This window comes from Cariama cristata, unplaced genomic scaffold, assembly GCF_000690535.1.
Source record: "Cariama cristata isolate BGI_N322 unplaced genomic scaffold, ASM69053v1 scaffold20503, whole genome shotgun sequence".
Lineage (NCBI taxonomy): Eukaryota > Metazoa > Chordata > Aves > Cariamiformes > Cariamidae > Cariama > Cariama cristata.
Window position 1 is genome coordinate 1 of NW_009608051.1, and position 10,641 is coordinate 10,641.

At 36.3% G+C, this 10,641-nt stretch overlaps 1 protein-coding gene across 1 annotated transcript in view; it reads left to right on the plus strand.

Annotated features, from left to right (window-relative positions):
* Nucleotides 1–2,479: 2,479 nt before the first annotated feature.
* ARHGAP11A (Rho GTPase activating protein 11A) overlaps nt 2,480–10,641 on the plus strand; it is a 9,634-nt gene continuing 1,472 nt past the window's right edge. Inside the window, 11 exon segments of the mRNA XM_009696998.1 lie at nt 2,480–2,544; nt 2,870–2,966; nt 3,500–3,750; nt 4,257–4,417; nt 4,522–4,668; nt 6,439–6,513; nt 7,163–7,330; nt 8,581–8,716; nt 9,067–9,175; nt 9,988–10,135; nt 10,532–10,639. Coding sequence (XP_009695300.1) covers nt 3,686–3,750; nt 4,257–4,417; nt 4,522–4,668; nt 6,439–6,513; nt 7,163–7,330; nt 8,581–8,716; nt 9,067–9,175; nt 9,988–10,135; nt 10,532–10,639 — 1,117 coding nt within the window. The 5' untranslated portion in view covers nt 2,480–2,544; nt 2,870–2,966; nt 3,500–3,685.

The window sequence follows — 10,641 nt, forward strand, 5'->3', positions numbered from 1 at the left end:
GCCCCTGTGGGAACAAAGCTTACCCAGGTCCGGGAGCTGGTCTTCTGTCCCCGGTGAGGCCGGGAGGCCACCGATTCTGGCGCTAGTGACGTTACCGTAACGCTATTGCTCCTGCTAGCCCCTGGCAGGCATAACCTCCCCTCGTGGGGAAGTGCCTGAATCCCTGCAATGGGGAAAGACGTTTTTTCCCTCCTTTTCCTTAGCGAGCAAGTGCTCCAGATGGTCGTCAGGATAGCTGTGTTGTGATTTAGTAAGATAATGGTTTAGTGATGCTGAACTCCACCTGCCCGTTTGGGACCTGAATGTTGCAAGGCAGACCAGATGGTGAACAAGATGTGTTCCTCCTTTTGTTAAAGTAGTTGATAGTCTCTCAAACACACGTGCCTGCCCCTGGCCTATGCAAGAGCTTTTTACACCTTGCCGTGCTTAATGTTACTCACTATGGGATTTAAATCTCAGTCATTATAGTATTTATTGGAATACATAGCAACTATGTAGCTTCTAAAAGCTTTATGTCCTTTATTTTACTTGATTCCTTAGATTTTTGGTTTGAAGGGCTTTATTTGCATGGTTTCTTAGTATAAGACACGACTATGGGTATTTTGGTACAGACAAATCTGCCCTTGATTTGCCTGTGCTCTGAGGAATGAAATTTCCCATTATTTTAAATACCTACTTTGAATTCCTTAAAGGAAAAAAGTGTGTTTCCTGTCTTGGGACTCTTATGATACTTTAGTTTTAAATAAATGATGCCAGTTTATACAGCACTGAAGTCCATTTTGGAACACTGTTCTTCTGGTAGACTCTAGTTTATAAAGCATGGGCCACTGTCAGGTCCTAAACAAGATCCCTGTGGAACTGATGTGGTACAGAACTGAGTATTCTCAGAATGAGCTTTCTGTAAGGCTGAGAAGATACTGCAAAATGCTGCAGTAAGCTTTGGTCAACATAAGCCAAAGAAGTTGTGAAAACACAAGCTGGACTTGTGTTATTTGGAAAGGGAGAGAGCAAAAGTAAAGTTAGAATTAGTTTCTTCCCCCTTGTCAATATCAAGCATATGGTTCTAGACTTTTTTTTTTCTACCTGAAGGGAAGGTAATAAGAACTGTGAATAATATATGTATGTTGTAATAAAAGATGTCTATATAGCTGTCTGTAGTGTTTAAATTTTATACAAGGAAGAAAATGTATATTTAAATAACTGAGCAAGGTGGAAAAAAGTATAGAATAACATTTGTTTTGCTAGGTGGCATTCTATTTCCATTGTAAGGGAACAGACATAATCTTATTTTAACAACTTAAATCACAACTTCTGATACTTCAAACAAAACCTAGTAAAGTGAGGAAATCAATTATGAATTTTAAATGGTGAATTACAAGCCACTGGAATTCTCTATTACATAATCTTGTAAATACAGAAAACATTGTATCTTGGAGTTAATTTTCTCTTTGTACTTTTAGTAGCAAACGGGAATACAATGACAAACATGTGTTGCTTCTCTTTCCTTATTGTGTTAAGCTTCTCTCCTGTAGTACAGATAGGCCCAACATGGCCTAATGGGTTAGTTATTGATTAACTATTTTCCCAACAAGGTCAGCACTTTGAGTTTCAGGTGTAAATGACCAAGAGTTTGCATTCATCTCTGATAACAAGTTGGGCATGATCCCAGTTCTCTTCTGGTTGCGGGAGGGGCTGGCTTGCATGTTCTGTAAATATAAATAGAAAAGAAGTGAGGCAAAGAAATAAAAGTATCAGTTGTTACATCAAAATGTCAGGTTTTTATAACTGAAACAACTATGTGGTAACCTCAAACATTTTTTTTTAAAAATGCTGTAGATGAGCATCAGTAGTAATGACTGAAGAAATTGCTTGTTTTCTAATACATAACAGATATATATATGCAATGTCTTGCTACAAGGTAATAGTTATAATAGTTTCTTAAATACAAATGCTAAATAAGAGAGTTCAGAACAGTTTTCTAGACTATTCTGTTGAGTTTAATCCTCCCTGAAACAGTAATCTTGAGTTCTTCAGATGAAGAAAAATTACCTAAAAAAAAAAAAAGAGTTATTTCAAAGGTGTTGTGTGGATTTGCGAGAAAAACAAGATCTGGTCAATTTGAAAAGGTAATGTGAGACTCCAGAACAGACTAATATCCTTACTGATTTGGGGGCCTTATAGGAAAACTGACTCCTTGTAAAATAAAAAGTGCAAAACATACTGCAAAAAACCTTTCTATTCTTTCATGGTAATCTAGGGTGTTACTTGTAACTAGAATCAGCATAGACTCAGATACCTAGAGATGATAGTGTGCTTTTCCTGACAATACCTCTTATCTACCTTATCGAAAAGACTTTGGTTTTTGTCTTAACTACCCTTCTGTTTGTACTTTGTGGAATACTTGCTTTTCTGTAATAGGTAGTTGGTAATCCTATCAACTTTTGAATAACACTAATTGAATTTTTTATTTTAGGGTAAAATCTTTGGAGTATCTTTTCATGCATTACCGCAGTCACTTGTGCCAGAATATGGTTATATTCCAAGGTAAGTTAACGTTGTATATTTAGATTTGTGCTTACTTTGCTGTCTTTATAGTACTGAACTCTTGTCAGAAAAGGGAACACAATATTTATTCCAGGCCTGCTAAAGCTTATGGGGGATATAAGAATAGGTTCAGCTGGGGAAGGAGGATGCAGAAGATGGGGAGTTCAGAGCCACAGCTATTATTCAGTTGTATTTCTTTATACTTCTTGTCATTGGATAAAACTATCCTATATATTAAGTTTTATCTATTTATCATGAAATAGTTTTTCTGGAAGAAACAAGCTTTATTCTGTGTGTCAGAATTATGTTACTGTTCTTTCCTCAGCTTTCTTGTTAATACTTGTGAATATTTGGAAGAACATATTCATACAGAGGGACTCTTCAGAAAGTCTGGATCTCTTGTTCGTTTAAAAGCTTTAAAGGTATTCCCTAAAGCCACCTTTTTTATTTTATATGCTGCGTTTCACTTGATCATCTGCATGCTTTAGTCTTTGGACTCTTTTCAGTCATATTCAAATTTTAGTATTGGAAGTAGACTGGTAACATTACCTGCTTTAGAAATGAGAGGAGATCTAGTCCAGAAACTGGCAAACTTCACTTTTTTGTTTTCTTTTCTTTTTGGGGAAACTTTTCAGCTTTCCAGATGGTGAGAATACACTTGTGACTGAACAAACTTGTTAGCAGTTAGACACACTGGATACTACGGGGATATTTGTTTAGCAATGTTCTCCCAGAAGGATGTGTACGTGGGAAACCTGTAAATTAACACATGCAGTCTGACCACATCGTTTGTGTCTCTTTGGTCGATACTGTAGTTAGATAAAACATGACAAAGCTGAAACTAAAAATGGGAAGATGTGACTCTTCTGATATGGGCTAGAGGATTAATGCCTAAACTTAGAAATCTGATGGTATGTTGAAGACTTCAAATCATGTTTCTTATGAACAATTTCAGAGTAAAGTGGATCAAGGTGAAAACTGCCTGTCAGCTGCACTGCCGTGTGATGTTGCAGGGCTTCTTAAGCAGTTCTTTAGAGAGCTGCCAGAACCCATCCTTCCACCTCACCTGCAGGAAGGCCTTTTCAAGGCTCAGCAGCTAGGAAATGAGAAGAAAACTGCAACTGTGTTACTGTCGTGTTTGATGGCTGACAGAACAATTGAAGCTTTGAGGTACTTTTTCAACTTTCTGAGAGCTGTGTCCCTAAGGTAAGTGTAAAGAGAGTACTTGCAAACAGTTCCCATTTCCTTTAACAACTTCTCTTTCCAGGTAACTGCTGTAACTTTCTGCAAGTGGCTTGTGACTTTAAACTAACTTATCTTCAGTCATGGTCTCTTCTTTCATAAATTCAAAGTGTTTTCTTTATAAAACCTTATTTTGCTGGAGACTTGACTTTGTTCCATTCTTTCATAGCTGTATTCCTCATTCTTTGGAAAGTAAAAGGAGTGACTGATAAAATTAACATAATCCAGCTGATACCTTGCATTCCCCAAAACTGACCAAGGTCTATAATATCTTGATTTCAGTAACATAGTCATGTGGTTACTTAGCCTGGGGGGCATATGTCTACACATTAATCTCAGTATGTAAGCACTCAAGTAAATGACTGGTTTTGGTTGTTTTTTTAACTGCACTTGCCTTATTTGGTCTTTTTTCTCTCCACTGCTTATGTCCTGATAACTGGTGTAAAAAACCCAAACCTTTTCTTGTTAAGATCCAGTGAAAACAGAATGGATAGCAGTAATCTGGCAGTGATTTTTGCTCCTAACCTCTTGCACTCGAATGAAAATGAAAAGATGTCAGCAGGCACAGAAAAAAAAATTCGCTTGCAAGCTGCTGTTGTGCAAACACTTATTGACCATGCAGCAGAAATCGGTAAGATGATGAATGTTTATCAAACTGTCTTGTTGTGCGTACTTGTATGCAACTTTTCTTTTCAACTTAAATAACTTTAAAAAAAAATTTCTTAACTAATTCAGGACAAGTACCAGAATTTATCTTGGAAAAGATTCCTGCAATGTTAGGTGTTGATGGCTTTCAATCTACCCCTTCACTGTGGGGCAGTGAAGACAGTGAAAATGAATCTCCCAGTGAATGTAAGAAAAGGAGGCACCGAAGTGTTGGAGGTAGGTATATTGTGTGAAAGTTTCAGCAACTAAAATAGAATTATTTTGAGACTTCAGGTATGCTGATCCTAAGCACTTGCTTCTTCCACAGGCAGAGTAGATGCCTGTGAAATTTGTTAGGTTTGATTTGCAAAAGCTATATAAGACTTCAGTAATCACATCACTTTATTGTATATTTACTCTGAGTTTATTCTTGTGTGTCTATTGTCTACTGAAGAAGCTATTTTGCTTGTGTTTGGATTTGTGTTCCAGATTAATGTTCCAGCTTTTTGTTGAGTCAGCTTCAGATCCTGTTGCAGAACACTGATAAAGATTTTCTTTTTTTTTTGCTAGTTTTGAAAGTATACTTGAATGCATGTTGCATACTTTGAAAAGTCAGGTCATGAGAAGGCAAGGATATAAATGGCATGTATGTTTTGAATTCAACTAACTAACTTGTGGTTTGAAGTATAGCTCTGAATTGGATATTATTGCATACTGTGTGCTCTGATATCATGGATCTGGAGTTGCTTTGGTGTTTTGGTTTGGAGTTTTTTTGCAGTTTATCTATTCAATAGGTTTATGGGGTTTTGTTTCTGTGGTGTGGTTTTTTTTTTTTTTGCCAGTATGGACAATCAAATGGTATAGTCTCTGTTCTTCCGCATTCTCTTTGAGGAAATACTATAGAGTACGTATGCTTGTCAAATCCAGTATGACACTGATCTTGTATGTACTGTAAAAATATAAGTATGTATTTAGCTCATATAGCTGGAATACTAAACCTGGCAGCAATTGAAATTAAGGCTTTATTATTGTATATGTTTAGCCAAGGCGTGGGTTTTTTGTGTACTATGCTTTTCCACTCTGAAGAAGGGAGATCATTCTGGAGTTGCAAAGTGATAAATGTTTGTGAATGTTAAAATTTTGAAGAGAAGCCATTAGAATTTGTTAATTCTGTGGAATAGGTTCAGGTAGTAAGCAGCTTCTACTCTTTCTCCAGATGTAATAAAACAAAGTATTACTGCACTTTTCTCTGTTTCCAAAGATCAGTTTTTAAAAACTACCTGATAGCTACCAGACACCATAAAAGTACCACCACAGATTTGTAGTTTGCTAAGCTTTGCTGTGAACACAACTGTAGGTTGCAATAGCACTTAATAAAAATACTTCTATTTTACACTTTTAAAAGCAGGAAAAACAGTAAAACTTCATGCAAATACTCTGCTGGGTTTAATTTTGCCTTAAAAAAAAAAAAAAAGGCAAAAACCACCAACAAAACCCCAGCCCCCACCCCCCCAACCCAAAACCGCATAGTTCACAGAAAAGTTGTATGTTATTCCTTTGCAAGATCAAAATTTCATACTTCTGTTTGGGCCTAACTTCAAAGCTCTAAGAGCTTTTCAGCTTCAAGGTGACTGTCCAGTAAAGTGAGAAAGTCTATGAGACTTTGAGAAAGACTTTAATAGATACCTTTCAGGTTTGCCTACAAGAAATCAGAAGGCATGCAATTTTATAATGACCAGTAGAACCTTCTACAGGAAACTTCTGTAGTCTGTGCATGAAATATTTTTTTTTTTTATTCCTAAGGAAAATAGAATTTTCAGCTATTGTGAAAGCAACAAAAATATATTGGTCAGAAGATCTGGACTATAGTTTTCTTTACATAAAACAACTATTTAAACTGATTTCTTTTATTTCTCTCTGAAGGACTACAAGTTAAACTTGAGTTGAAAATAGAGCAAGACAAACTTCATATTTAAATTTGATTGCTCGGTGTGTCTTGCATTTCAGATATTGTTAGTGGAGCATTGAATAAATTTAAATCTAACAGAACACCCTCCACTACACCTCAACAAGACAGAAGTGGTAGGTATTGGTGTATTTGTACTAAATAAAGCCCATGCAGTATCTTCTGGATTTTTCAACTATATTTCACAATTTTTTTTTTAACTGAAGAACTAGAACTCAGTTGAAGATAAGTGATTGTTTAAATTGTTTAAAACTTTGAATATAGATACATATTTTTTGAGGATACTGCATTTACTGTAGTTCTTGGAGCAGCTACAATAAGTGCAGCAGTGGGCTGTGCCGTTCTAGGATTACGCAACTGAACTTGCACTTTTTGTCTAATGCACGCTAAGGCTTCAGTGTAGTAGTTCAGCATTTTATCATCTTGGGAATGAATTTACTAGGACTGAAATTCTTTCACTCTTACTCTGTCTCTTAAACTTAGAAGATTACAATGCTTTTTTTCTCCCCTTCCTAATACCTATATTTTATTAATGTGTGGTTCTGGATTTTCCTTGCTGGTACTCTAACTTGTGGGGAAAAAAAAAAAAAAAAACAAACCCTAAGCTATACTGATTGCTTTGCCTGTTCAAAATGCATGCACTTTGGCTAAGCTTTTACCACAGTTTTCTTTCAGAGTTTAAGAAAAACAAAACAACTGTTTATATTTTTAGTAAACTCTCAACCTTTTAAGCTGTTATTACAAATTCGATTTTCTTAATTTCAGTCCTTTCATCAGTGACTCCAGTGGTTCTTACTCCAAGTACCAAGCGTAAACTTCCAACTGATTGCTCTCAGGGCTTGTCCAGCAAGAAAAGACGATCTTTTAAGCATAGTTTTGCTTTTGAGTTGTTACCAAGTAGCATTTTTAATAGCAGCTCAACACCAGCATCAGGTACAGTGCCTTTGTTTATTCCTTGCGGCTTGAAGTGATTGTTCACGATTTTTAATTTAAATGTATAGTCTTCTGTTCTTGTTAGGCAGTCATTGATAATCTTTACTTAGTGTTCCTTGCACTACTTTCCCATCTTAGTAAGTAGTCTGTTTATATTCATCAGTGACTGTCATGTTACATGGATTGAGCAAAGGCAAAATTCTGTTTCATGTTTTGTCATATTAATCTCTCAAATCTGCAATCCTGTTGTCCTTTTATCTCTTTCAGTCCCTCTATATCACCTAGGTTATACTCACATTTCTGTCTTGGCACGCAAGCCCGTGAAGACTGCTTATGCTTCCAGTCTTTTGAAAGTTGTAGCTGCCTTCTGTCTCCTAAATACTTAAATAGCTGGTCTTAGCTCTATGTTAAATGTAACTGTTGCTATTATAAATGTTCTTTCTGGAATCCAATAACTTCTTGTTTTCTCTAGATGCTAAATAATCTCAAAATTCTGTAGAAAAAGTTTGACTTTTGTTTGACACTGCTTTAATACCACTTCATTCTGCTAGAGTGCTTCTAACAGTCAGAGTCTTCTGCAAATCTTGTTTTGTTTTTTGTTTTTTATTCCTTAATGTGCTGCCAACTGAAGTTAGAATAAAAAGAAATTTCTATATTGGCTATGTTTGTTTTGCCTGAAGATCAATTTTTTTCCTCAATTGAGTGGTATAATACTTGCTTTTGTTTATTAAATTATTTCATGCTCACCATGAAATTGTTTCTATGGATAAGCAGACCAAAACAACAACATTTTCTCAAGATGGCAATGCATCTCTTTCATAAAAAAGCTTAGAATAGCAACTCTTTAATTTATTGTTGCTTTAATTGTTCTGGCTAGGTGTGTGTAAAAAAAAAAAAAAAAAAAAAAAGCACACTCCAAATAATATTAAGACTGAATCTAACTTTTCTTATTAAGCTCCTAAATTTGAGGAACTGATCTGATGATCAGCAGTGTGGAAACTTAATTGAGGTAGTGATATCAGTAGCATGCAATTAATTGCCATCCAAGCACTTCTATGGATGCTACAAACAGCTTCATTTAATATTAAGTAAAAGCAAAAGTCAAAGTAATTTCGAGCCAACACTCCACTAAATAAGCAAACAAATCTGTGCTGTTTAAAAACCTATTCTTTGTTGTATTAACTGTTGAGTCTTTATCTGAAAAAATGTGACTATTTTAAGATAATGTAAATATGATTTTGTTCCTGTAGTTCAGTTTGAAGCAAGCCCTTGTGTGTCTCTTGAGTCATCACAAACCTCGCTGTCTCCTTCAACTGGTGGTGAGAATCGTCTGTCTAGTACAGGGAACAGAAGAAGTAAAAGACATGCAAGTAAAAAATTATACAGGTAATCTGCCTTAACTCTCAAACTAAAGCTAAATTGGAAAGGTAGGTCTAGATCCCTTGACTAATGATGTGTAAAATCCCAATTTGCCTTTAAAATGATCTTTTTTTGGTGTTCAAAACATACCAAATTCTTACAGTAGTCTTAAAATCACCAGATCTTCCAATGTGGCAAAATGGAGCTCAAAACAAAATAAGATCTGGTATAGTAGCCTCTTGTGTCTATTAAAAAATCTTGGCAAGAAGGCAATAGAAGTAATAAAACTAAAGGAAATAACCATAAATAAGTGCCAGGATGTTTTCATTGCCCTCCTAAAGAGTTTTTTATGTATCACTTCTCCTCTGTCCTCCCAGGGTTGAATCAGGAAAGACAGGTTGTTTTTCTCCAAAGATTAGCCGAAAAGAAATGGTTCGTAGGTCATTACGCTTGAAGTTTGGTTTGGGGAAGAGCAACAGAGAAATGGTAAGTATTCTGCTTCTAACTTAGTCTTCATGTTACTGTGCAAATTTTAATCCTAAGTTTTGGGCACTGCTTTTCAGTAGCAGGAAGGATTTATTTGGTAATGGAGAGATCACAGCATAACTGGACCTGCTACTGAGTACAAGAAGCCCTAGACTTATTTTCTTATCAGTAACTGATCAGCTTGTACTGGGTTTGGCTGGGATGGGGCAAGAGGCTGGGAGAGGGGATGGCTGACCTGAATTGACCAAGGAACTATTCCATGCCATATAATGTCATGCTCACCAGTAAAACTGGAACGGGGACAGTTTTTGCGAAGTAGCCACTGCTCAGAGGATGGCTGGGCATCAGTCTACTTGCCATGAGTGATTGTTTTTGCATCACTTGTGGGTTGGGTTTTTTTGTTTGTTTGGGTTTTTTTGTGTTCTCCCCTCGCCTCCTTTTGCCTTTCCAATTCTCTCCCTCATCCTACTGGGGAGTGGGGCGAGTGAGCAAGCGGCTGGATGGGAGCTTACCTGCCGGCTGGAGTCAGTCCACCCACCACACTTGTGATCAGTAGGTCTCACAGTTCCTGAAATTCTGATATTACGGAGCCTGTGCACAGAATCCCTATGTTCAGGGTGTGGTTAAGCCTATGTTACTGCAGGTGGGTTGTTCCCTACCTAGGTCTACAGACAATCAAGGGAAGATGATGTATGGCCAAGAAAAGGCTGCTATGGCTGACTTGCATAGCCTTTTCCTGGAGGTTCTTCTGTAAATGAGACTCCAAATTACAGGTTTATATGAAAGTAATTAACACCTTTTGTTTGTTCAAGAATATTATATCAGGTTGTGCAGTTGGTAATAGATCTGAAAATATTGGAAGGCGTCTTGCAAGTCAACAAGGTTTGGAAAGCAGAACTGAATGTACAAAAAGAGATGTACTCTTCAGCCCATGTGTCAATGAAAAAATCCCTAAGAAAGGTAAGTATCTAACAGAATATATTAGATGGGGAAAACTTTTACTTTTGTAAAGCAAAAGTAACTTTATGGATACAGGTATAAAAGCAATTGAATTAGAAGTGCTTCTAGCTGATAGGACAGAAATTACTTGAATGTTAGTGGCTCCTGGGGAAAAAGAATCAGTTTAGGACAGGCTTGTTGTGTTTCTAGTGTATTTTAGTAGTTTTCTTTTGTTAGTTAAGCAAGATGAGATATGTGATTATGACCTTTTTTCTCATCTCTGAAACTTAAGGGAGTAATGGCATCTTTATATTCCATGCTGCTTTGACAATTAGGTGTTTTTAGCAAGAATTTTGCCTGTTATGATCATAAAAATTGTAAGATATTATTCTTAAACACTGTGATATTTATTTTAAGGTTCAAAGAATGTGAGCAAGTCAGAAGAAAACTTGCTAAGTCCAAAATGCCACAATAAAGTAGTTCACCGAATGTCATGGAATAGTCCTACTGTTACAGATTCTCAGGTG